The 25,000-nt window shown below is 46.9% G+C and overlaps 3 protein-coding genes across 13 annotated transcripts in view; 2 read left to right on the top strand and 1 right to left on the bottom strand.

Annotated features, from left to right (window-relative positions):
• Positions 1-8,249, top strand: part of LOC113568092 (DNA topoisomerase 1) — a 46,011-nt gene extending 37,762 nt beyond the window's left edge. Inside the window, exons 7-13 of one of the 2 annotated variants that reach the window (XM_081716754.1) lie at positions 1-40; positions 992-1,060; positions 4,276-4,390; positions 6,282-6,409; positions 6,730-6,824; positions 6,932-7,081; positions 7,979-8,249. The exon at positions 1-40 is cut by the window's left edge and continues 146 nt beyond it. In XM_081716754.1, coding sequence (XP_081572880.1) covers positions 1-40; positions 992-1,060; positions 4,276-4,390; positions 6,282-6,409; positions 6,730-6,824; positions 6,932-7,081; positions 7,979-8,081 — 700 coding nt within the window. In that variant the 3' untranslated portion in view covers positions 8,082-8,249. The remainder of the gene's footprint in view (positions 41-991; positions 1,061-4,275; positions 4,391-6,281; positions 6,410-6,729; positions 6,825-6,931; positions 7,082-7,978) is intronic. The other variant, XM_035524981.2, reaches the window with a different exon arrangement.
• A 439-nt stretch (positions 8,250-8,688) lies between these two features.
• Positions 8,689-10,583, bottom strand: hsbp1b (heat shock factor binding protein 1b). Of its 2 annotated transcripts, XR_014124343.1 has the most exons (5): positions 10,414-10,583; positions 10,054-10,160; positions 9,344-9,612; positions 9,098-9,225; positions 8,689-8,945 (listed from the first exon to the last, which is right to left on the bottom strand). XR_014124343.1 is itself a non-coding variant. In XM_027029371.3 (4 exons), the coding sequence occupies exons 1-3, from the start codon at positions 10,456-10,458 to the stop codon at positions 9,103-9,105; spliced, it is 231 nt and encodes a 76-aa protein (XP_026885172.1). In that variant the 5' UTR covers positions 10,459-10,581; the 3' UTR covers positions 8,689-8,945; positions 9,098-9,102. The 2 variants fall into 2 exon arrangements, 1 of the variants encoding a protein (XP_026885172.1); XM_027029371.3 differs by lacking the exon at positions 9,344-9,612 and having other exon boundaries at positions 9,098-9,221; positions 10,094-10,160; positions 10,414-10,581.
• The window catches only part of si:dkey-246g23.2 (solute carrier family 66 member 2), a 26,490-nt gene continuing 11,001 nt past the window's right edge, over positions 9,512-25,000 (top strand). The window contains exons 1-3 of one of the 9 annotated variants that reach the window (XM_035524985.2): positions 9,512-9,632; positions 13,865-14,235; positions 14,598-14,731. In XM_035524985.2, coding sequence (XP_035380878.1) covers positions 14,036-14,235; positions 14,598-14,731 — 334 coding nt within the window. In that variant the 5' untranslated portion in view covers positions 9,512-9,632; positions 13,865-14,035. Of the gene's footprint in view, positions 9,633-10,828; positions 11,029-12,438; positions 12,502-12,706; positions 12,826-12,938; positions 12,958-13,006; positions 13,027-13,864; positions 14,236-14,597; positions 14,732-25,000 lie in introns of those variants that run through there. The other 8 variants (XM_081716758.1, XM_035524986.2, XM_035524984.2 and 5 more) reach the window with 8 other exon arrangements.

Here is a 25,000-nt window from a genome sequence, read left to right as displayed (position 1 = left end):
CTCCATCCGCTACTACAACAAGGTTCCTGTCTCTAAGAGGGTAAGGCCAGTCACATCGGCCCCAGCCGCGCACGCACAGAGCTCCCCGTGTCACGGGGGGAGGGGCCTGGAGATGTGTAGCTTCTGATTGTATAACCATATCAAGTAAACGGGTTTCCAGAGCAGGTGTGAAATGTTTGCTTCTGTCGAGCACTGTGTGCTGCCACACGCTTTCATTATTGAAATGTGGAGAGTTAAGGGGAAGTCATCAGGCAAGAAAGAGTTAATTCCCTGAATATTTACACGTTCGTTCAGAGAGCAGAGCTGCTGGAAATGTCAGATATAATTGAGGGGAAATGTAATTCCCCCCCCCCCTCATGAATAACACACGCAGCTCTAGATCAACTCATCTGGCCCAGCTCATCCTCACTGTGTCATATTGGTTTATTGGTTTATTTTGTAAATCAGTGTGTCTAATGACAATATGGAGTTTAGCTCTCAGTGGAAGTGCATTTGCGTGTGTTGAAGGTAGCAGTTGCTGTATGGTCAGACTATGCTGTGAGATGATGAGTGTGGTAATGACTCATGAATCTGAAAGAGTGCTGCGTAGTGTGAGTGAGACTGACAGATCCATGGACAGCCCATGCAATGATCTGAGGGGGCCATGCGCTGATCTGAGATCTGTCGGTAGTAGGTCCTGCTGATTGTCCCTCGGGGCTTCTCAAGCATGTCAGTTAGCTTCTCTCTTCCCTGAGTTTGGTTCAAGGACAAATAGTTGAAATTAATCAGTCTATGTAAACGAAACCCAGCTGCCACCATTAATACTTCGCATGCATATTTTAGCTTGGGGTTTATCCTATGGATGTGGAAGGGCTTCTGACAAGTGGCCATCATGGAAATGTCAGGGATAACTGAGCAATCTCGCTCTCTCTTTATCTTTGTGTATCTCAAGTGAACTGGACTGTAGGCCTTGAGTTTTAAAACATGGTTGCTTTGTGTGTCTTTGTCTCAGGTTTTTAAAAACCTCAAGCTTTTCAAGGAAAGTAAGCAAGAGGGAGACGACCTTTTTGATCGTTTGAACGTAAGTACGCTTTTTAAATCCTGTTGAAATACCTGTGATTGGACCCCACCTGTGTTCCTCCCTTTGTGTGTGCAGTCTGAATGTGAGGGTGTAGGGCAGGTGTACTAGATAATACAACACAACAAGAGTGTGTGCATCGGCTCTCAGACGCTGGGCTCCGTAACACTGAGAGGGAGGGAAACTAGGGAGAGAGAGATGGAGGAGAGAGAGATGGAGGTGTGGGGGGGGTGCAGTGCTCCAGTATAGTGAGGTAAGCATATAGGCTATAAAATAAAAATGAACACATGGAGTGCTATTCAGAATGGAAGCAGAGATGTCACAGTCTGCTGTAAATACTAAGATATACCAGTGTGAACTTTTAAAAGGTTTACTGCAGCGGAGCTCAGTCAGATCACAGTTAACAGTGGTCTAGACAGCCTGTGTGTTTCTGGAGCGCAGATGTCTAAGAGGAAACGCTTCACTCGTCTGTTGCCTGCTTGCTTGCTGGTTTCTTTATTATCTGTTTATGCAGAGAGAGCTCATAGGAGACAAGGCCTCATTTGCACTGAATCTGATTCCAGAACAAAGACACAGTAAATAAACAACATAAAAGAACAAACAGGAAAATGCAAACTACACCCATATAACCACAACAGTCGTTTAAACGGAACCTTCCACGGTGAGCTGCAGTGGGGGGTGTCGTCACGCTAGACGATGGCACAGTCTGCCAGCCCAGCCCTAGTCCTGAAAACTGTAACTGAAGTGACTTCAGAAGAAGATGGTGAATTGTGATGTTTGCATTTAATGAAGATAAAGTTTGGTCTGAGTATGTGTGTGGACGGTGCTGATGATTACGAGAAGGTTGCAGGAGTGCCATCATACGCCGTCCAGTACGCCATGTTCAGTAATTATCAGAGGGGTCTGAGCCGGTTAGGCAGTATTTTCAGCAGTGGTTAATCACCACCCCTGGATTATGTCCAATTCAGACTCCATTCAAAGTATAGTTATTAAACTCTATGAATTTTAAAGATCTCAAAAATAGCATTTTGTTTTATCAACATTTAAATTGAAAATGTAAATTGAAAAATTTAAATTGTAAATTGAAATCCCTTTGCATGTTTTCTACCACTAGGTTCCTACTGGATACACAGGCATAGATTACCATATCATTAGCATAAATGTATTTATATTTTTCATCTAATCTACTAGAGTAATTTCTAAATAAAGCGAATATCACAACTCCAGGAACGGCCTCTTCTGGGACCTCATTAACAATATCCTGAGAAACCCTAAACGAACCCCATCAGAGTTCACACGCTGTTTTGTCTGAGAGCTCATTCCTGAGACAGGTCATTTACATGTTGATCAAAGTGAAAAATAATTGCAACCAGTCTTCCCAGTCTAACCTTTTGCATGTTGAGGGCCAGAACCAGCTTGCTCCTTGACGTACGTGTCTGTCCAGGCTGTCCTGTCAAGCTACCCGTCCATACGTGTGAACCCGCATGATTGGCTACCGTCACTCTGAATGCAAAGGGAAAGGGGAAATCCAGGACCCTCCCAAGCCAAACGAGAGCTGGCAATTTTGGTCCGTCTACGGTCACTGTGTACAAGATAATGGCGCAGGGACCACGGATGAACAGTTTGAGGTGAAACTGCGTTAATGACCTGGCCACCACAATTCCACGATGCTGTTCCCATTTCAACACATTTGGAATAAACTGGAATGTAAAGGTGGCGTGTGAGGGGCAGTAGCTGTGTGTGTGTGTGTGTGTGTGTGTGTGTGTGTGTGTGTGTGTGTGTGTGTGTGTGTGGTCGGTCCACTTGATCCCTGCTGTCTTATTCCCTCACTTCCACATGCTGTTATCTGACCCCAAACTGTTCCAGCAAAGTACTGAAAGGGACTCCTGCTTTTCTGGTAACTTTAATAACACACTACATACACACACATCCCACACACACTCGGATCAACTGTGCTTCTCAAAAATGCAGACTGTATGAATGCTACATCACGTGTGAGCTGTGGTGTGGGCACATGCAGTTATATTGTACGGTGCAGGTGTGTGTGCACGCATGCATGTGTGTTCATATGCAGATCGGTCGAACGGGGGGGGGTTGACCTGCCTTCATTAGGACGCGAGTCAGTTTTCGTTTCTCCCGTTTACACTGCAGACCTGCACAGCTGCACACACCTCTAACGGGCTCTATGAAGCGCCCGTCTCCCCGCTGTGTGGACGCGCTCTTCCTTGCGCTGCATGTGTAATGTGTTGCTTATTTGCGGTGTGTAAACAGTCAGGTTTCAGCCCTCAGTGGCCTGCTTGACTGTTGAGGTCAGCGTTTTTTCTGAAAATCCTGTTTATGCTCTTAGTCGGAATTTAACCTCGCTCACCAGGTTTGGAGGCTTTTCTCATCCTAATAAGCTTCCTGTCAGGCGTGGTCAGAATGGGCCGCGCTGGGAAAATCTCCATTTTGTTCCCAGCAGTGCTATGGAAATGCTCATTTGTAGTAACAATGTCGGTCTGTAGGTGGCAGTAGAGGACCTATAGGTGACACAGTTCGTCTAAACCAAACACACTGGAGTGTCGTAGTTTTATTAGTACATTTTTATAGTTATTTTGGTTGAATGGGTTTTGTAGCATGTTATATTTGTGTGATGGGTCTGGTTAACACACAGCAGTGAACCAGGCGCCAAACACGGTCCAGTGTAGGAGTGAGTCTGGTGCTGATGGGACTTCCTGCCTCTAACCAACTGCCACGTCCCTCTCTGCAGAACATCTGTTAGAACATTTACAAAAATACTTCCACAATAGTGTTCTAATATACAGGGCCATTAACAGCCCAAATATGCTAACCTGAACGGTTGTCTGGTAGACTAAGGTCGTGGTGACCTCTCGCTGGTCAGCTGTCCGGTGGTTAAATAAAGCAGTCCGTGATGTGTTGGCTGCTGGGCTTCTGTTCTGTGTGTTTTGGCCCAGTGAGCTTCAATGTCTGCCACACTTCTCCATTTTCCTGCGCACACAGTCCGTTTAAATTGGATCTATTATGGACTAATTGCTTTTTAAAGCAGTTCTGTGTTGTTTCGGCCAGAGTGTCTGAGGGACTTACTTCACTTTATTCCTGTTTGATGTAAAGTGCCGAAGGCCTTTTTCCAATCTCAAGACAACAGTGCCATCTAGAGTAATAATTGGGGGGTGTGTATGTGTGTGAGATAATCTCCACCCTGTCTATCTTCTCCACAGACTGCGATGTTGAATAAGCACCTAAGCTCTCTCATGCCTGGTCTCACAGCCAAAGTGTTCAGGACCTACAACGCCTCCATCACACTACAGGAACAACTCCGGGAGCTCAGCACCAGTAAGACACCAACCCACTCTGTGCTCTACATCCACCAGTAAGACCACACCTTCCTCTCCAGGAAAGACCTGTTTACATGTGAAGGGGTTACTGTTTGTGGCAGGCCAACCAGAACAGGATAATTCTATTTTAAGAAATGTTGCAGTCATAACTTTGTCTAGCTGTTTATTTATTTTTAAAACTATGTATTAGGGTTTAGGGTATTGGGGATGTACCAATACTGAATTTTTTTGGCCGATACGATAACTGATAACTAGCACCTTCTGTGGCCAATGCCAATTTTTATGCATTTTAAAACAAGTTCAAACTATAATCTATATATAAAGTGCAATAAGACATGTTCAAATCAAAAGATTGATCATTATTAATTAATAAATCAAGAAGTAATTTTACATACTCATGACACAGGTAAACCAGACATCACAATTATTGTAAACACATTGTAAGGCGTTGCAGAACACGTTTATGGAGTGACATTTTGGGCTAATCCCCATCCATTCCAGTTCAGTCTGTAACAGTAGCCACACGTTTAAATGAATCCTGATGGCTCTGTTGGTACACAGGCCTCTGGCCGCCCTTCACTGTTTCCTGTTGGCATCTCTGCAGAGGCCCAATTCAACAGAAGCCACAGGAAAGCGCAGCTGCAGTGAACAGGCTTCAACGTTTTAAAAAGCCTCTCAGTCTGCCTCGGTATGGGACTGAACCAGCCCACAGAGGGCCAGCGCAGTTTGCTAGTCGAAAGGGATGAGTTCCTGACCCGCACCCACCAGGGGCTGGTTTTAATACAACACACGGAACTCATACTCCAGACAGTGATGGAAATACACTAACAATCACTGCACATTTTGAATTGCTCTTGGTTACTGTTCTCCTCTGAGTGTCGTTCCTAAATCCCCCAGTCAGCTGGTCTTAAAGTTAAATATTCAAATATAAATAAAGATGCAGACTTCAGAATTAGTTCGAGAATATCTGTTCCTGTCCTTTATTGCAGGTTGACATCAACGAGCATTATTGGGGCACCTCCAGAGATTGTCTAACAGTCACACACAGAACCCACATTTTTATACATGTATCAGAAGTGACTAATGTATGGTCTGGATGTAATGGTGGGGAATGCAAACCCTAATATGTAAAAGAAGTTGGGGTGAATACATTAATCAATATACACAAACTGATATTCAACACCCCATACCAGTTAGAACCTGTTAACCACCACGTTCCAACAGAAGAATCATTCTGATGGGACACACAATCTACTCCCTTATTAATTAATGCAATTGTAAACCTCTTTTCCCTGTAAACACTCATTTATTACCTCAATAGTTTAATAGTTTAGATGGCATAAACACAAGTCATGTGACATGTTGGTGCTGGATTCTGCTTCCAAAAAAACACCCCTCAGAACTGGGTTCTCCCCACAGTAAACGCCCCTCGGGGGCGGGGCTGTCAGGAGAAATCATGTCGTGTAACTGAGAATAAATTTGCATTTGTGAATGATGTTTATTTGTTCTAGTTCTGCCTGTGGGTCGGAAATTGTCTACAGCTGTTTTATCAGCTTACAGTTGACCATCTGCGTTCAGGTCCTGAACTGAAGATGTTTGTCATCTTTAAATTTTGTGGCGTGGTGTTGTAACCTGTTAGATTGGAGCACGTTCCCTTCACTCTGTTCCGTTAGGCACTTCAGTTAAGTGTGTAACATCAGCTTTGTGTCTGAAACGCTATACTGTATAAACACGTTCTGACTACATGTAACCATGTAGTTATTGCATGTAAGGAATACAAAATTATTTTTTTCCTTTCAATTTTAGTTCTCTTGTTTTGCCAGGGCTGAATATCGCACTCAGCAATGTTCATATTTCTGTTGTTTTTCCCCTCCCTCTTTCATGTCTAGCATCAGATAACATGGCAGAGAAGCTACTCTCTTATAACAGGGCAAACCGCGCGGTTGCAGTTCTCTGTAACCACCAGCGAGCGCCACCAAAGACCTTCGAGAAGTCCATGGCCAACCTACAAACAAAGGTTAGCAGACAGGAGACTGCATGAGTGAGTTTAGCACTTATAGAAATATTTCAGTGTTGAATATTTTTTTCTGTATTTAAGGGAGTTTAAAATCATTGTAGGATGTTTCTTTTTTTCTTTGGTTTTTATTTTCTTTTGAAATACCTAGTTTGGAGCTCAAACTCCATCAGGTTGCCAAATGTCCTCCCTCTTTAAGCTTTTATATGCACTGTACAACAGCATGGGCCAAGGGAATAGTCTGATGTGAACCAGGGTTGGACGTGTAGGTGACACCAGTCTGGATGTGTTGCTCTGAGTGCGGCTCTTCTCTGCGCTACTAGATTGAGAGCTGTAAGGAGAAGCTGGCATTGGCTAAGAGGGAACTGAAACAGACCAAGGAGGAGGCCAAGGGGAGCTCGGACAGCAAGCTGCTCACGTGAGTGTCCTTCAGCTCCACCCATAAGTGTGCTGTTCTACGCCTGTAGGAGTGGTGGAGTACATATTAAATGGGGTTTGTTTGTTTGTGTGTGTGTGTGTGTGTAGTACGGTGGAGAAGAAGAAGAAGGCAGTCCAGCGTAGTGCTGAGCAGCTGCTGAGGATGGAGGTCCAGGCTACTGACAGAGAGGAGAACAAACAGATCGCCCTGAGCACCTCCAAACTCAACTATCTGGACCCACGGATAACCGTGGCCTGGTGTGCTCACACACAATCATTTAGCTTTTAATTTAAAATAATGTAAAATGTGGTTGTTTTGCCTGCCCTGTGCTCCCCTCAGTCACACAACACAGCAGGAGTTTACACCTATTGTTCAGCCAGTCCAGAGTCAATCTTTTAATTATATGGACTAGTAGCTTGTAAGAGCACATCTTCAACACTGTTGAACCACCCAACTAACCCCCGCTGTACAGTAGTGTGTGTGTTTGTGTGTGTTTGTCTGCAGTCCAATGCACACATCCTACCATTTCAAATCAACAGTCATTCCTGAAGCTGAAATGGAATTTGTGTTTTGTGCCTCTTTAAAAACATGGAGAGATGTTCTTTCCACCAGTAAAGGTGGAAAGAACGTTGGGGCAAGAAGCCAACTTTGTTTAGAACACACAGTTGTCAGATGTTTGAAATTATTCCTATACATACAAAAAAATTTCTAAAGCCAAAACACATGATTAAATTTAAAGTCCGTCTTTATGTATGTCTGTCAGTACTGGCAGGGTTTTGTTAGTGTTTGTCTGACTGGGTAGTACCCAAAAAGATCGTGCCTGGGCTTGCGTCCATGTCTGATGTGTCTTCTTGATTCTTTCTTGCCCAAGCTGCACGTTTTCTCTCGTCATTTAATCTCACCTGCACCAGAATCTCTCATTTCCATGTTAACAATACTAAACCTCTGATACCTTCAGACTCACCAACAGTGGGCTGTTTAACTTTCATTCCAAGGTTTTAAGCCTGATAACCCACACATCACTACAGCACACACACAGATGGGCAGTACACCTCATAATCATAACCCACATGTCATGATGGCCTGGTGAGGTATAACACACACAATTTGTGTGCTTTAAATAATTTTCTATAAATCTTTGTGTTGCTTTATAGGTGTAAGAACATGGAGGTGCCACTGGATAAAGTTTACAATAAGAGTCTGAGGGCCAAGTTTGCCTGGGCTGTTGAGATGACCGAGCTGGACTTTGAGTTCTAACACTACATTCTGCACATAATTCCTCTTGAATCATTAATTTAAGTAACTTTTAACGTGAAATTGTTGACACTTTTGCAGCTAAGGTTTTAAAAGTCTGTTGGCACTTTTAAACATGTTTTAATGAGAAAACAAAAACATAATAAATTTCAATGAATGCATGCTAATAAGAATCCCTGTCAAATCTGTTTTCTCCAAAAGAAAAATTAAAAATGTCCTGCCGGTAATCTTTAACCTGTGACTTTAATCTAAACACTACGAGCCTGTCTTTTTAAACCTTCACACACCACCTGGGCTGGTGCCAGATGATTGTATGATGATTGTTCAATAACAGTGAATACACAGTCTATACTTCCTGACATCTTGATGAACGTTTGACTCAGGAGTCCTTGTCTAGGTAACCACTCCGTTCCTACACTAGGTGAGCTGGAGTCCGCGCAGTGGGAGATGCACACGACATATAGGCTCTGTCAGCTTGCATGAGTTTCTTTTCATTCAGTGAACTGGTCTGATGGTAAAACTAACCAGTCACATCCTGTAAGCAGAACTGAGTCAGGTCTGCAGTCGCGCTGTTGCAGGTGGTTTGTGTTTGATATAGTAATGAAAACAATTTTTGTATGAAACCATTTTAATAACTAACAGGTGGAAGCTGAATGGCATGAATGGGTTGGCCTTATTACAGTAACACAGGCCTTCATGTGCGTTTAAAACCTTATTTTTAATATCTAGTAAAGAAAAGATTTAGAGGCCAGTCACATTATGAGGACTGACCGACATTACAAGTCAGTATAAACACTACAACAGCTCTACTACGTCATAGTGTCTGCAGGGCTGGTGAACGTCTGTAGTCTGGTGATGCTGTGTAACCTGCATGAGAACAAGGTACTTCAGAGCCAAGCTGTTTACACGCATCTACACAACACGTCGGCAATCCCGAGGGAAAATGTAGGTGTAAACAATAAGGTGAAGTCTAAGTTAACGCTATGCTGTGTGTGGCATGGGGTGGCGTGTAGCCGCACCTGTGCTAAGAGCCATCTCCGGCTGTAGCCTTGTTATCTCCCTCCTCGTCCTCCACCCCTGCCTGGGTCATCAGCTCAGCTATGTTCTTCTCCAGCTCATCGATACGCGTGCTCATCTCGTCGAGTGACTGATTAAGGAAGACACACGAGGCCCTGTCCAGTTCACACGCTGCACTACCACCAGAGGAACAAACACGCGCTTGCCTTTGCTCTAGAAGGTACACCCCGCAAACTGAACACTCTTACCTCCTAGTGTGTGTGTGTGTGGCTGGGCATGGCGCTGGATGCCTGGAGGATGGAATGAGAGTAGGGCAAGGTGGGACGTGTACAGGGAGGAGTGTAAACGTGAGACTTCATGGTGCCTGATTTCCATTACGCTGCACACTGCCGGGTGTATCTGGAGACGGCAGAAGAGGGTGTCCAGTCCTACAGTGTTGAGCTGAACTGCAGTACGGGCAGAGTACTGCGCACAATCGAGCAGTTTACATGCCAATGCACAGGTCACAGAATCGTGCCTGAGGACACAAGGCTGAAGGTTAGTGGACCGAACCCACTTACAGGTTTTCCCAGTCGGGAGTTCATGTGCGCAGTGTTTCCGTAACGATGTGAATATGGAGTTAGTTTATGCATTACATGTCTACTCACACACACCGGTTTCTTAAACTATATGGATATCTGGCTTGCAACGTCAATAAATTTTTTTTCCCCTTTTGGGAGTATTAATTAGATAGAAGGAACTTCTGAAAAGTTTTTAAACAAGTCATCAACTTAACGTTAAAACCACCGAGGGTGTGCGATTTCTCCGTTCTTCTACACCCATCTATAAGGTGATCCTTCACATTTTAAATCTACCAGAAGCGCCCACGCAAATGCATGCAACAAGTCTGCGCTCGTGCACTAACGTAGTCGTGATTTGTACGGTTCTCTACGGCTCGCGCTTTGCGTTGCTAGGTAACCTGCATGCCTTGCAGTAGCGCGGTAGGCGCGTTAGGATATTCCTCCCGATGATCTGGTCCGACATGGTCTGGAATTTGTCCTGCATCTGCTGCAGCAGCGTCTGCACCTGTCGGAGCACGCGACCGCGTTAATGAGGGTTAACGAGAGTTAATGAAAGTTAATGGCGAAAATACGCGAAAGCGTATTAAGAGAGTTTGCTGATGCCTTGATGAGCACTACGCTGTCAGACCCTGCTCGTGTGTGTGCAGCTGCACTCTGATTTAGGCTCGGGGTTAAAGGTTAGGGTTAGCTTAGCTTAGCATTAGGCCTGACCCCCTCAACCTCATTTAACCAAGATACGAACCGAGATGGAGACTTACCACTGCTGTAAGGTCCTGTACCGATTTGGGGTCGGTCTCTGCCATCGTGTACGGAAAAGCAAACAAACAAACACTCAGTGCTCCAAACGTGCGCTGCAGCTAGCCGGGCAGCTGTGCGTGCCAGACACATCAGATGGTAACTAACCCGGTGAGGGAATCTCGCGAGATCAGCACACCGACTCCTGCAGTGTGTGAGTCTCGCGAGATCTATTGGAATTTCTACCGAAGAAAAGCAAAAAGACTCCTAACACACACAGCGCATATAACCTGATCTAATACTCAGTCTAGTTATGAAATATTACGTAGGACACAGTATAATACAGGTCACTCTACTAGAAACACTTACCTTGTCAGCTGTCTACGTTCAATTGCCCCCTTATGACGTGAAGTAACGGGGCCACTTTAGAGCTGTGTGGGGGTGGGTGATGGAGTGGACCTCCACTCAGTTTCAGCAGAACTACATGGTTAGGGTGCGGAACATTGGTAATTGTGAAGATGTCGCGTTATGACAGTGTGGAGTTTTGGAGAGCTCCAACCCGCCATGCAGGGCTGCTGAGACGGATGGTGCAGCTAGACCTACAACGTGCAGGGAAATAGTTACCAGAAGTTAATTAAGTGAGTGAATAATGAAATCTTTACTACTGTCTCAAACGTGTCCTCACCGCTGTAGTGTCCCCGCTGGCTTTAATGTTGCGTGTTTATATTTATCATTTATACGAGTTAGTCAGTAACTTTATTTCTTTTCTTTGTGGGGTTTTCTTTTGGTCACTGAATGATTAGATTTCTAAAAGTACTAAATCGCAGTGCTTTGGAAATAACCGTACGCTAACAAACCCGCATGCCCGTTTGAGTGTAGCTTGGATGGAGCGGTCGGAGGTGAGGTTACTCCTCCTCTCCTTAGATGTATTAGCCATTTGTACTGATGTCTTACTGCGTCCAATCTAGAGAAAACCTTACTGAACGAAAGCTGTGGCATGCACCCATGTGTCGCAGAGCACTGGACTGTTGATTCTGACATCTTAAGGCAGTTTGCAGCTGCTTGGGTATTCAGTCCGATGTTGAGTTTTCACTTATTCCACAGATGTGGTGATGAAAGCCAGTTTCTGCTCGGTGGGTCGCGTACATGTCCTTTCTGATACTTTCTATACACGAAACGGAAACGTCCGGACGTGGGGATCTCATCAGACACGTAGAACTGGAATAGTTTGCCAAGACATTAGTTATGTGACGTCCGTGTGCGTAAAAGATTTCAACGAGTGCGCTATTCTTGGACTGGGATCCGTTACTGGCTAGATGAACTACCCGAGTTGTTCTTGTGTTCTGGAGACGTGTTTGCGTCTACTTTCCGCTAGACCAGTTAGGCTTTCTGGAGTTGCGCAACATTAGCAGGCGCAAAATAGTTGATTTAGACAAACTTCTGTCTCGCGGCTCAAAGCTCGTTTCGGAAAAACCCTCCCCCTCCCTTTCTACCCCCCCTCCCCCTCCCCCTCCCTTTCTACCCCCCCTCCCCCTCCCCCTCCCTTTCTACCCCCCCTCCCCCTCCCTTTCTACCCCCCCTCCCCCTCCCTTCTACCCCTCCACCCCCTTCGGAGTGGTAAAGGAAACTGCTGTATCAGTGCTTTCTTGTGTGGAGTTGTGCTGCTTATAGCGTAGAGCGCATTAAAGTTGACTTTTTATAATCGAGTCATTAGCTTCATTAATGTTCTTGTCTAAGACGTCCAGTCTGCTTTTTGAACGTAAAGGATGGGATTCGGTTTCTCTTCTCTTATCCGCAAATTTCCGCAAATGTTCTGTCTAAGCACATTCTATATATAAGCTAAGAATTCAGACTAGTGAAAACTGCCCTGCTCTGCACGGTAAGCCAAGAGGATGATGGTTAAAAGATGTTTTCTTGGCATATATGAAAATGAGTTTTTCTTGGTTATTCTGCTCAAGCTATTGCCTGAGCATACGCCTACAGCATGTTAGTCTTGTGTGTTCATAGAGACTTTCTCACTAACACTATACAGTGGCCAGTATCTGAACATGCTATATTGAGCAGACTGCAGCTGTCGAGAGGGTAGTGTGAGGTCAGACTGGATATGTCTGGTAGGGTTCCTTTCTCACCACTAACCACTTGCTTTTGAAAAATCACTGGTTTTACTTTCAGCAAAACTCCGTTTAACTCCATAGTTTTAACAATGCCCAGTGTTCTGAGTTCCTGTAGAGTGTGTACAGACGTGTGTGTGTGGGGTGGGGTGGGGGTTGGGAGGGTTGGGGAGTGGACAAACAGTTCATGTAACAGAGGCTCATGACTGTTTTGAAAGGTTTGGGCTTCTGCATGTTCTAGTGCTCGTGACTGTTGCTGTCTTGGTGAAACGTGTTTGTCCAGCAGCACTGTGGAGGGTCTTATCTTCTGGAACATTCTGCTTTGTGAGTGAAGCTCTTGACTTGGACCATGTTTCATCTAACGGAGAGAGACTGTGCGGGGGGCAGTGGAGCTCAGTGGTGAAGGTCCTGGACTTGGAATCAGAAGGTTGCTGGTTCAAGTCTCTCCACATTCAGGTTGCCACTGTTGGGTCACTGAACAAGACCCTTAATCCTCAATTACTCAAGTTGTGTTCAGTCACAATTGTAAGTTGCTTTGGGGATGGAAGTGTCAGATAAATGTTAAAAGAGCGCTAGTAGTGGGTGTGGGTGCTAATCCTACGTTTCCTCGTGCTGTAGCACTAGAACTGATCTGTGCTTAGCTCAGCCAGGTCTGGTTAACCAGCAGGTCTGAACATGTGTGCTAGTGGCATTTGCTTTGCTGTTCAGGGAGTCGAGAGCCTGTGGCCTCCAGGCGCTGAGCAGTTTTATTTTGCTTGTCCTGTGGAGATGAGTTGGTTGTGGCCTTGCTGGTGTCACTGTGTGAGCAGACAGACACAAGCTGGTTTTATTAGTCTGTACTTCAGAACACAGGGCTTGGAGCCATACTGTAAGAAGCAATCCTACTGCCTCATGCCTCACAAGCCATAGACTCAGAGCCTGAAGGTGTGTGTGAGTAACACCAGTTTATGAAGTGCTGTTTAGAGATGCACCTTTCATGTTGCGTGTAACACAACAGATCTGACGTCAGCTGTAAAGCAACCTTGGCTTGGAAGGTTTTCTTATGTGTCTTAAGGTGCACAATGCTTAAAATTCTTAAATTCCTCATTTCCCCTCCCTTAATCGATCATTTAAGGAATTGATTTAAATTTGAATAGCTCTGTAGTATCCTATCTATCTATCTATCTATCTATCTATCTATCTATCTATCTATCTATCTATCTATCTATCTATCTATCTATCTATCTATCTATCTATCTATCTATCTAAATTATTATTATTAGTGTGTCTTTATATATTGGTTACAGTGCATTACATAGCTACTTACTTATAGTCTTTTTTGTACTTGGTTTATTAATATATATCCCGCATGCATTTTGTGCAGTCATTTCCTGGTCTTGTAACTGCTCCCGGTGTGACGTCCTGTTTCAACGCCCTGCCGTCTGTAGCAGTGTGTCCTCGGCGGTGTAACCGGAGCTGAGCTGCAGGGTGGTGTCTCAGCACAGTGTGCACACGGGCGCAGCAGCGGTGGAGGAGCTTGTGGAGGTGCTAAGACATGGAAGCTGAGCTGGAGGAGGCTTGGGGGGGCGTGTGGAGTCTGCTGCCCTGGCTGGCCTCTGGCGTGATGGTGGTGGGGGTCGCTGTGCCCTACATCCCCCAGTACCAGGAGATCCGGAGGACGGGCAACACGGATGGCTTCTCCACCCGCGTCTGCTTGGTGCTGCTCGTTGCCAACATACTGCGCGTCTTCTTCTGGTGAGTCAGGGAGACGGGGAGGGAACTGGGCCCGCAAAGCCCAGCACCTGCTCTGAGGTTTACTGGCATGAACCTGAGACAGAACCGTGAAATGAGCATGCTTCTGTAAACTACTAAAAAAGGAAGTAATGTGTTTCGCCACATGTAGCAAAGTGACTTGGTGAAGCTACTGAAGACAAAGTACTGACTAAGGTACTGTGTGCTGAAATGCATTGTCATCAGCTGTGTGTGCAATGTCAGAAAAGTATTTGTAAAATGGTAACACAATGATGTTTTTAACAGCAGTAGTGATGTGTGTGCGTGTGTCTCTGTGTGTGCGTGTGTCTCTGTGTGTGTGTGTGTGTGTGTGTGTGTGTGTGTAGGATAGGGAAACAGTTTGAGCTGGCCCTGCTCCTACAGAGTGTGGTGATGATTCTGACCATGATGGCCTTGCTTCACTTGTGCTGTACTGTCCAGAGCAGCAACCGGGTCAGCATCAAACAGCACCGCATCACAGGTACCAACAACCAATCACCAAACAGCACTGCATCACCGGTACCAACAACCAATCACCAAACAGCACCGCATCACAGGTACCAACAACCAATCACCAAACAGCACCACATCACCGGTACCAACAACCAGTCACCAAACAGCATCGCATCACAGGTACCAACAACTAATCACCAAACAGCACCGCATCACAGGTACCAACAACCAGTTACCAAACAGCACCGCATCACAGGTACCAACAACCAGTTACCAAACAGCACCGCATCACAGGTACCAACAACCAGTTACCAAACAGCACCGCATCACAGGTACCAACAACCAGTTACCAAACAGCACCGCATCACCGGTACCAACAACCAATCACCAAACAGCACCGCATCACAGGTACCAACAACCAGTTACCAAACAGCACCGCATCACAGGTACCAACAACCAGTTACCAAACAGCACCGCATCACAGGTACCAACAACCAGTTACCAAACAGCACCGCATCACAGGTACCAACAACCAGTTACCAAACAGCACCGCATCACAGGTACCAACAACCAATCACCAAACAGCACCGCATCACAGGTACCAACAACCAGTCACCAAACAGCACCACATCACCAGTTACCAAACAGCACCACATCACCGGTACCAACAACCAGTTACCAAACAGCACCGCATCACCGGTACCAACAACCAGTTATCAAACAGCACCGCATCACCGGTACCAACAACCAGTTACCAAACAGCACCGCATCACCGGTACCAACAACCCATTACCAAACAGCACCGCATCACAAGTACCAACAACCAGTTACCAAACAGCACCGCATCACAGGTACCAACAACCAGTTACCAAACAGCACCGCATCACCGGTACCAACAACCCATTACCAAACAGCACCGCATCACAAGTACCAACAACCAGTTACCAAACAGCACCGCATCACAGGTACCAACAACCAGTTACCAAACGGCACCGCATCACAGGTACCAACAACCAATCATGTGTCAGTGTGAAAACACCAAACAGCAGGGTGGTGGGGGGGCAGCCCAGCATTCAGATCAACAGCCAACAAGTGAATGTTTAACTGACACTCGACAGGCAGCCAGATCAGTTTCCTCCACTTCTCCCACTTGCGCGGTGTTTTGGGAGTTCTCTGCATCTACCAGTAGAGGGAGCTGTAGCACTGGAAATGGCACTGCTGAGCTTGGCCTCACTCACATCAGCACAGGACGCCTGGCGCTCAGTGGAGCTGCTTTCTTCTTCTCTGTGCTGGTCTCTGCGTGTGAGTCATATGGTGAAGTAACTTGTGTTTGACACCAGACCAGCACGACTGGCCCTGCCGACAGCGTCTGTGTTTAGAACACCCGAATGCGAAGGTAACATTTGTGATGAAGTAAATAAATGTTCAGATTTGTAATGTTTCACCCAGAACACATCTGTCCATGGTGTTAGGTAAGCACAACTGCATCTATGTACAGTACCAGTCCAGTGTGTGTGTGTGTGTGTGTGTGTGTGTGTGTGTGTGTGTGTGAGGGTCCTGTGTAGTACCTTAGCTGTTCCCTGGACTGCGTTCTTCTGGACTGAGATCTCAGATGATGTTCCTGGGATCATTCTCCCAGTTTGGGGGTCACAGCCCCTAGTGCTCCGATTACCACGGGAACCATAGTTGTCTTCACCTTCATCTTTTCCAGCTCATGGTATTTCTCAAGATTTTCGTGTTTCTTGTTCCTGATGTTTGTCAGTTGGGATCACCACATCTCTCACTACAGCCCTGTTCGGCTGTTTGTCCATCACTACTATGTCTGGTTGGTTAGCCATTACCATCTTGTCTGTATCTGTCCCACAGGATCTTAGCGCAGCCATTCTCCACCATCTTCTGTGTTGCATCCCACTTTGACCTTGGAACTTCCAGTCTGTACTCAGCACAGATGTTTCTGTCCACTACATCAGACTCTTGGTTGTGGCGTTCCATGAGAGTGAAGAACAAAAGACTGTTGTTACTACAGAGGGTTTCTACACAAACAACCCCAATGTGAGGAGCTTTATGCAGAAGACGTGGGAACTATGGATGCTTTGAAACCCAACATCTACACTAACGCAAAGACAACTACTAGCTCAGTGTTCCAACATCTGCAACCGGAAACCACTATCACTATTGAAGATGGACGAGATACAATACACATGCTACAGCCAGGGGGAGCCAAGAGGACACGTCAGAGGGGACATACCATCATCTTTATCATCATCAATAATTCTCCATCATCCACCAAGACCCAAAATATATATATATGTGTGTGTGTGTGTGTATGGAGTATTGGTCCTCAGTTTCAGGGTGTGGGTGAGATCTTGTTCTGGCTCCCCCAGTACGGATCGATAATGTGTTTTACCACCCCAATCATTTGATTTAGATACTAAAGTAAAAGTCTGTGGTTTGTATTCCCGTCGGCCAAGTCGGCGTCCCGCTGTGTTTATGTAAACATCCTGCCTGCAATCGTACATGCTTGAAGCGGCTGTGGGACCCCAGCCAGGAGGCCATCTGTTTGGAGCGCGGTACGTCCGGGAAGAAGGAGCCGAGGAAGAGCGACCCGAGGAAGAGTGGGTGTTGTGAGGCAGCTGGCACCAGTCACACGGGAGAGTTCACGCGAGGTCTGTGTAGCGTGGCCGTGGTTGATAGTGAGTTGAGGTTGATAGTGAGTACAGCCTGCAGACGGGGCGTGAGTGTGAGAGATCTGGTGATAATTACAGAGCTGAATGTGAGATTGGACAGCACGTTAATTCATCCTGACAGTAACGGCAAGACGCCAAAGTTCTGGTGGAATCCTTACGAGTTATACTGTTTTCTTTAAGGTGTGTGTGTGTGGATGTGAGTTTGTGTGAGGGGGTGTTCACACACATTTGTTTTGAACCTGTGTGTGTGTGAGTATACTGTGTACACGTGTGTGTGTGTGTGTGTGTGTGTGTGTGTGTGCTACTCCTTTGCGTGAGATACTTGTTGGCTCCACAACTGCAGTGAAGCTGCCAGCAGTGTGGTGTGTGGGAGGAGCCTAGAGTGTAGTCAAGGTGCCTGGTTACTATGGGGACAGATGGGGCGTGGCTCCGCCTGGAATAGCCCGGATCAGGCTGGAACGCTACGAGGCCCCTCCCCCTATGAGCGCAGGACTCTGAGATCCAGAAGTGTTCACATACTGCATCCCATTGGCAAGGTTTCACCTACAAGTCACCCTTCTCTGTGAAAAGCTACACACACACACACACAAGTAAAACTTTAATATTTCCCCGAAACACAGACCTGTACTTGACAGGACTGTCAACATTGACACGCACATATGACAGTAAACATGAGCTCGTCTTGTTTGTGATTTACAGCTGTTATGTCATTAAATGTCACTATTCAGTTACTTCAGTATCCACGCTCGTAAACAAAGTCAAACTAAAGTAAGATTGCCCTCTGCTGGTCACAGTCTGTATTTATAATTTGAGAATTGGTTCATTTGTCTTAATTTTCAAGATGAATATTGACATGAGGAGATTGCTTATCGGCAGGAGGGGCTCACGTGACTGTTCCATTATCGCGTGTTTGCTCAAGTCAAATAAGAATTCACTTAATATTCACTTATCATATGCACATTTTCAGTAGCTCAGAAACTTAAAACTTTAATCCTAATGTATTCCACCAGAGTGGTAATTTTCTCTGTGTGTGTGTGTGTGTGTGTGTGTGTGTGTGTGTGTGTGTGTGTGTGTGAGAGAGAGAGAGAGACTAAAAAGTCCCCCAGAGCTCTCTTTAAAGAAGCGCATGAGTGAGCCCTTGGCATACGGATCTCAAAACTGGCTCAGCCTGAGTTATTTATGGAAAGTTTTCATGAACTCCTGACCTCAGCATTGACCCAGGGCACCTGGGCTCAGTCTCAGCGGTGACCCTTGCTTCTCATGTCCTCAGGGATGGACTGCTCTGATCCAGAGTGCTAACATGACCGTGGTTGCCTGGCAGGTCACCGTAGGACCCAGGTATGAGGACAGTACTGGCAGGACACACATGGGCGAGAGCGCACGTGTGTGTGTGTGTGTGTGTGTGTGTGTGTGTGTGTGTGTGTGTGTGTGAGAGAGAGAGAGAGAGAACTGTCAAGGAGTTACAAAGGAACAAAGCTCGTTGATGCTCTGTTTGTCCTTTCGTTTGTTCTAGCATTTGTCCTATAGTGTGCTCCAGAGGGCAGGCAAGTTTGGGATAAATGTAGTGTGTGTGGGGTCATTAGTCATGTTGACTAATGACGTCCGTGTCTGGTAGACGCTACTTAAAGACTCCTGTTCTTGGCCTGTGTTTTTTTTTACTACTGATTCTGTCATTTTTGTTGAGTGGTTGTAAGTTAAGTGTTCACTGCTCCAAACCAAGCTGTCATGTTACAGGTTAGTGTGGATTCATAAAAGCACTTCTAAAGGTTTGGAGAACTGATGGCTTAACCTGAAATATTCTCACCTTTCTAAGGAAGATGAACCTCTGTTGGCACTCGGACAACGTCAGTCTGTTAATCCATTCAGTGTCTCCTGTATGGGGAAGGACTGTCTCCAAGGTCTTCATCACTAGTGTTAGAGCTACAGGGTGACACTCATCACCACAGGTGGGGTGGTTGTTCTTGGGGACTTGGCAGGTGTTGGTATGGTGTGTTCCAACAGAGAACGCTGGAAGAGGGCACAAAACCGTCCTTCCAGCTGTCTGGAGAACAGATTCAGGACCGTCCACTGGTGCTATCTGGAGCTGGACTCTCACTGGACTTTAGTGTCCTGAAAACTTTCTTTACTGCTCCAGAACAAAACTCTGTTTTAGAGCTAGAGTATGTTTCTAAGAGAAGGAGAGACCTCCTCTGTATTCAGGAAGGGTGATGGCTGATGATTTCAGATACCTGCTACAGTCTTTCCAGTACATCTGTATGTGATGTTCACATTTCTCACTACTGATATTAAAATGTTATACGACAATACACCCCCCCTACACACACACACAGTCAGTGAGAGAGGTGCTCGGGAGGAGTAAGTCAGCTGACCGAGTTGTCCCCTACTGCGTCTGAGTATGACTGGTAATTTGAGCGGCGTGACTCACGAATCTTTGATGTTTTACACCAAGATGTTTGTACGTACACACACTACATGCCTCCGTGGTGTTTACTGGTTCTGTGTGGATCACCGTCTGATCTGAGTGATGCCTCGAATCCATCTGGGCCCAGTTCTGAATTATCCACAGTCCCAACAAGCCACGTTTCCATGAGACAGATCAGACTGGTTTGTTGGTGAGGACATCAGGTCTGTTGATCTAACGTTGGCCAGCGTTGTCGATGGTAGTGGTTGGTGCTGGAGTTTCCACGCCAATGTGCACCTCCTCCCCTCCCCCGCTCCTATGGTGCTCCACACGCGCTGTAGAACCTCCGTTACCAACATCCCACGTCAGCGCAAGTCAGCTACACCTAACGCTGTGGAGACGCTGAGTCACGTGCCAAACTACAGCAGCTGGAGCTGAAACAGGAGAGTTACAGCACAGGCACGAACACATGAGACAAACGCTAACCAAACTGCCTCGATCTCTCTACCACTTTCCCACTCCACCGCTCCACCTCTCTACCGCTCTACCTCTCCATCACTCCATCTTTCCACCACTCCACCTCTCCACCGCTCCAGCCCTTCTGTTCCCTGAGAGAACATTTTGCCCCTCACCTACTTTACACACAGACTGACAACACACTGCCTCCATAGTCCTCTGTTCATAATCTCTAATCTGGATCATGGCTCTACTGACGGAGTTCATCTGGTGCTGTGGAGGTCCGAGGCTCAGAGCAGCTCAGGGCAGGTCAGCCCTTTGTGGTGGGATGTCCTGCACTCTGAGGGGTTTGGACCTCTGCCTCATTAAGGAGGATGCAGGAATCAAAGCAGGAGGTGGATAAGGGCAAGAGCAGAGTGCCTGTGTGCTCTCCCCTCTCTCTCTCTCTCCCTCTCTCTCTCACACACACACTCTCTCTGTGTCACACACACACACACTCTCTCTCTCTCTCTGTCTCTCTCTCCCCCTTTCTCTCTCTCTCTCTCACACACACACACTCTCCCCTCTCTCTCTCTCCCCCTCTCTCCCCCTCTCTTTCTCACACTCTCTCTGTGTGTGTCTCTCTCTCTCTCACACACACACACATTCTCTCTCTCTCTCTCCCCCTCTCTTTCTCACACTCTCTCTGTGTGTGTCTCTCTCTCTCTCACACACACACACATTCTCTCTCTCTCTCCCCCTCTCTTTCTTTCTCTCTCACACATACACTCTCTCTCTCTCTCACACACTTTCTCTGTGTCGCGCTCTCTCTCCCCCCCCTCTCTCTCACACTCTCTCTGTGTCTCTCTCTGTCACACACACACACACACACTTTTTCTCTCTCTCTCTCTCTCACACACACACACTCTCCCCTCTCTCTCTCACCCACACTCTTTCTGTCTCTCTCTCTCTCACACACACACACTCTCTCTCCCCCTCTCTCTCACACTCTCTCTGTGTCTCTCTCTCACACACACTCTCTCTCTCTCTCTCACACACACACACACACACACACACACACACACACATTCTCTCTCCCCCTGTCTTTCTTTCTCTCTCACACATACACACACTCTCTCTCTCTCTCACACACTCTCTCTGTGTCTGGCTCTCTCTCCCCCCCCTCTCTCTCACACTCTCTCTGTGTCTCTCTCTGTCACACACACACACACACACACACACTTTTTCTCTCTCTCTCTCTCTCACACACACACACACACACACACACACTCTCTGTCAATGTCTCTGTCTCTCTCTCTCTCCCCCTCTCTCTCTTTCTCTCTCTCTTCCATGCTACCTTTCACTTCTGCATCCATCATTCTGATTGGCAGCTGTGGGTAGCCATGTATCACAGACACGTAACGAGGCCTGTCTCACCCCTGTACCCATTATGAGACACCAGTGGCAACTGCAGAATAATGTGGAATAATGACATCAGGAAGTGTATTCTGGTATTTTGACTGAAATAGGACATGTGACGTCCTGTGATGTCATGTATTGCTGTGATCTGCGTGTGTGTGTGTGTGCTCAGTAGCCTCAGTATGTATGTTTGAGTCTGACAGTGGGACTGTTAACAAGGCTGATCCGACCCACAGGAGACTCGTTAATTACGTACCCGAGTCAGGCCTTTCAACTCCTCACTTTTTGGAACTTTTTTATGTTAACGACTCATTTCTTGCAATATGCTTTGCCGATTGTCATTTCTGACCTTCTAAGCCCTAAAGCACACTGAACAATCACACTGAGATTCATGGATGAAATCACAGCTGCTTCTATGTAGCTCTTTGTTATATTAAAGGCAGAAACTTCAAACTGCTCGTCACACACGTCCTTATGTCAGCTTGTCGCCACGGTCACAGGGTGTCAAGGGTCACACACCCAATCTCTTGGCCCCACCTACTGTGACAGTAGAGTGGATGGATGTGTTCACCTTTAACTCTCGCTAGGCTGTCTGTGTTTGTGTGATGAATTACCCCAGCTATCCTTGCACACTCCTTCTCTCTCTCTCTCTTCATACTCACCACTACACTTCTTGGCCAGCAGGCCACACCCCCTGCCCCACCCTTCCAGACTGTTGGCCAACAGGTGAATGCTGTGGGAGGAGCTTATTTCTATGGCATTCAGCTGACACTTTTTTTACAAAGTGACTTAATCCTTGCTCAGGGGCTCAACCGTGGAAACTTGGCCGTGGTGGGACTTGAACTGGCAACCTTCCAATTACAAGGAAAGTACCTTCACCACTGAGACACCACAACCCTAGTGCTCCCCATCACAGGACTGTGGTGAGTCCTGAGAAGTAAAGTCTTTGGTAATGTGTGCGCCCCGTCCAAAGCGTCGTCCTCATCTCCTCCTCATCCTCAACACTTTCCTTTTATGGAGGTGCTGTGTGTCTCCCCCACTCGCTCTCAAATCATTATTATTGTCTCCTTGTCTCTTTGTTCCTCTCTCTGTCTTTTTCTGCTCCCTACATCTTTTTCTTCCTTTATCTCGGGGAGCAGGCAGCGCTGCTTCTGTGTAGCGGGGGAAGGTCATGTTGGGGCGCTGGCTCTAATCCTCCAGACGGGCTCACAGCTCTGCTGATCTCAGCACAATTTTACACATACGGGAATGAGGGTTGAACAGCCAGCGCAAGTGAGGAGACGGCGTGTGAGACGTAGATCAGCCCAGAGGCTGCCGTGGGCCGGCAGGGTGAGCAGTGTAGTGGGCACGGGGTGGGCGGTGTAGTGGCAGCACGGGGTGGGCGGTGTAGTGGCAGCACGGGGTGGGCGGTGTAGTGGCAGCACGGGGTGGGCGGTATTCAGTGGCAGCACGGGGTGGGCGGTGTACTGTGGCAGCACGGGGTGGGCGGTGTAGTGGCAGCACGGGGTGTATGGGGAGCTGTGGTCCCGCCCATTTGGACATGGGAAATGTCTTGCGTATCTTCCTGTATATGACCCCTGACACTCGGTTGTGTGTCTCAGTCTGGGTTGTCCTGCCAGTGTCTTGCATCCCGCTACCAGGTGCTGGACTGTCTCTCGGACTCACTGTTTGTGTCTGGGGTCTTCTCAGCATTTAATCTGGGTTTTACTCCACAGTTCCTCTAATTATGTGTTATTATGGAGATGGTGTGTCTGGTGACCCATTTCCTGTCCAGCCGAGGGTGTGGCTGTGGGTGAGTGATCCTGAGCACAGCTGAGCTGCTGGGAGGTTGTGTCAGCGGCTGCTGTCAGCCCTGATCAGGGTTGGCTGGCGGCCCTGTGAGAACTGCCACTATTGCCCCACTCCATCTTCTCATGCTACTCCCTCTGAGACCTGGCAACCAAGGAAACTCCACCGACATGTCAGCTCTGATTTTCAGACCACGTCTTCATTCTCTAGCACTTGGTATATTATTTATTTATTTTTTACTTTTAGTGTGTTTTTAAGTGCCTGAGCCAAAATTTGCTTGCAGATATTCAGTATAGTAGTTAATGTGAAGAGTGCGGAGACCCAGTAGGACATGTACAGAGGGCTTATGAAAAATGAACCAGTATGGAAAACCACCTTCTCGGTTTAGTGGAAACCTGCACTAGTATGTTCCAGCCTGACCTGTGTGGAATGACTGAGGTCACGTCCATCCCATCAGGAAGCCGGAACACTGCCTTTGTGTGGAGATGACCAGCAGACAGACGCCTGGCCGCTGACTGGAACGCGGCTGCTGTGATGTGTTGCTCTTCTGGGTCCCACAGCAGTAGCTCTCCCTTGTGTCATCTGGGATTTGAGGTTGGGTCAGTTTGCCTCCGTGAGTGAAGATTCCCTCGGTAACGGCTGGGCAGAAAGTTCCCACCTTCATCATACAGCGATTATATCTGGGGCGCTCAGTGATCTTCCGTCAGATGTGTGTGATAGCATCCCTTGAAATGAGATGAAATTAGAAAGTGTTTGGTACTGGGTGACACACACACAGACACACACAGCATTCAAGAAAACTGGGGCTGTCACCTTAATGACCGTGTGAGATTTGAGCACGTATGCATTATGCATATATCATTTTGATTGTGTCCATGCGTATGTGTGTGTGTGTTTCCCAGTGAGAGAGTGAACTGAGCATAACTTGCTATTCTGAAAGGGCTCCAGTGCTCCAGAGTTAGTGCTCTATGCATTATTCAGTGTTAGCTGAGCTGGAGACGTCTGCTGTGGAGCTCACACGCAGTTACATCAGGCCCCAAATACTCAACCCCAGTGCACACGCGCACACACACACACACACACACACACACACACACACACACACACACACACACACACACACACACACGGACACGGACAAACAATGTGCTCTTATTGTTCTGATTGGTTTGCTAGTATACTGTCCTCTGCTTTGATGCCTCCCCCATTTCCCGGAGATATCTTGTCTTTAGGGTTTATGTAGGAGAGAAGTCACTCCTCTAAATTCCTTTTAGATTTATGGTGGAGCATGTCGGGGGAGGAGCAGGGCTGCTCTGAGGATGATGAGGATGATGAAGATGGTGGTAGTTCCACTGTTTGATCAGCACTCACTCACTCTCTCTCCTTACTCCTGTGTGTGTCGTTACACCATGAGGTTAACGAACAACAGAACTCCCAGAGCATCAGGTGTAGGTGATGCCCCTTGCAGCTGGTGTTTGGTTGAACTGAACATGAAGTAAACACTGCAGGTTGTCTTCGCTCTCACCTGGAGACTTAAATTGCTACTGGGGTTCTTCATTAGAACCCC

The sequence above is a fragment of the Electrophorus electricus genome, chromosome 6, assembly GCF_041902795.1.
Source record: "Electrophorus electricus isolate QZ-2024a chromosome 6, ASM4190279v1, whole genome shotgun sequence".
In the NCBI taxonomy this organism is placed as follows: Eukaryota; Metazoa; Chordata; class Actinopteri; order Gymnotiformes; family Gymnotidae; genus Electrophorus; species Electrophorus electricus.
Note: the sequence above shows the minus strand (reverse complement) of the source record. Positions and strands in the feature narration are given on the sequence as shown.

Bases quoted from the DNA above. Each gene is read 5' to 3' on its own strand.
- hsbp1b (XM_027029371.3), bottom strand. From the start codon at position 10,458: ATGGCAGAGACCGACCCCAAATCGGTACAGGACCTTACAGCAGTG. The intron at 10,161-10,413 runs GTAAGTCTCCAT...GTGCTCCGACAG, and splicing joins TACAGGACCTTACAGCAGTG to GTGCAGACGCTGCTGCAGCA. The intron at 9,222-10,093 runs ATATCCTAACGC...TTAATCAGTCAC, and splicing joins GGACCAGATCATCGGGAGGA to TCGACGAGATGAGCACGCGT.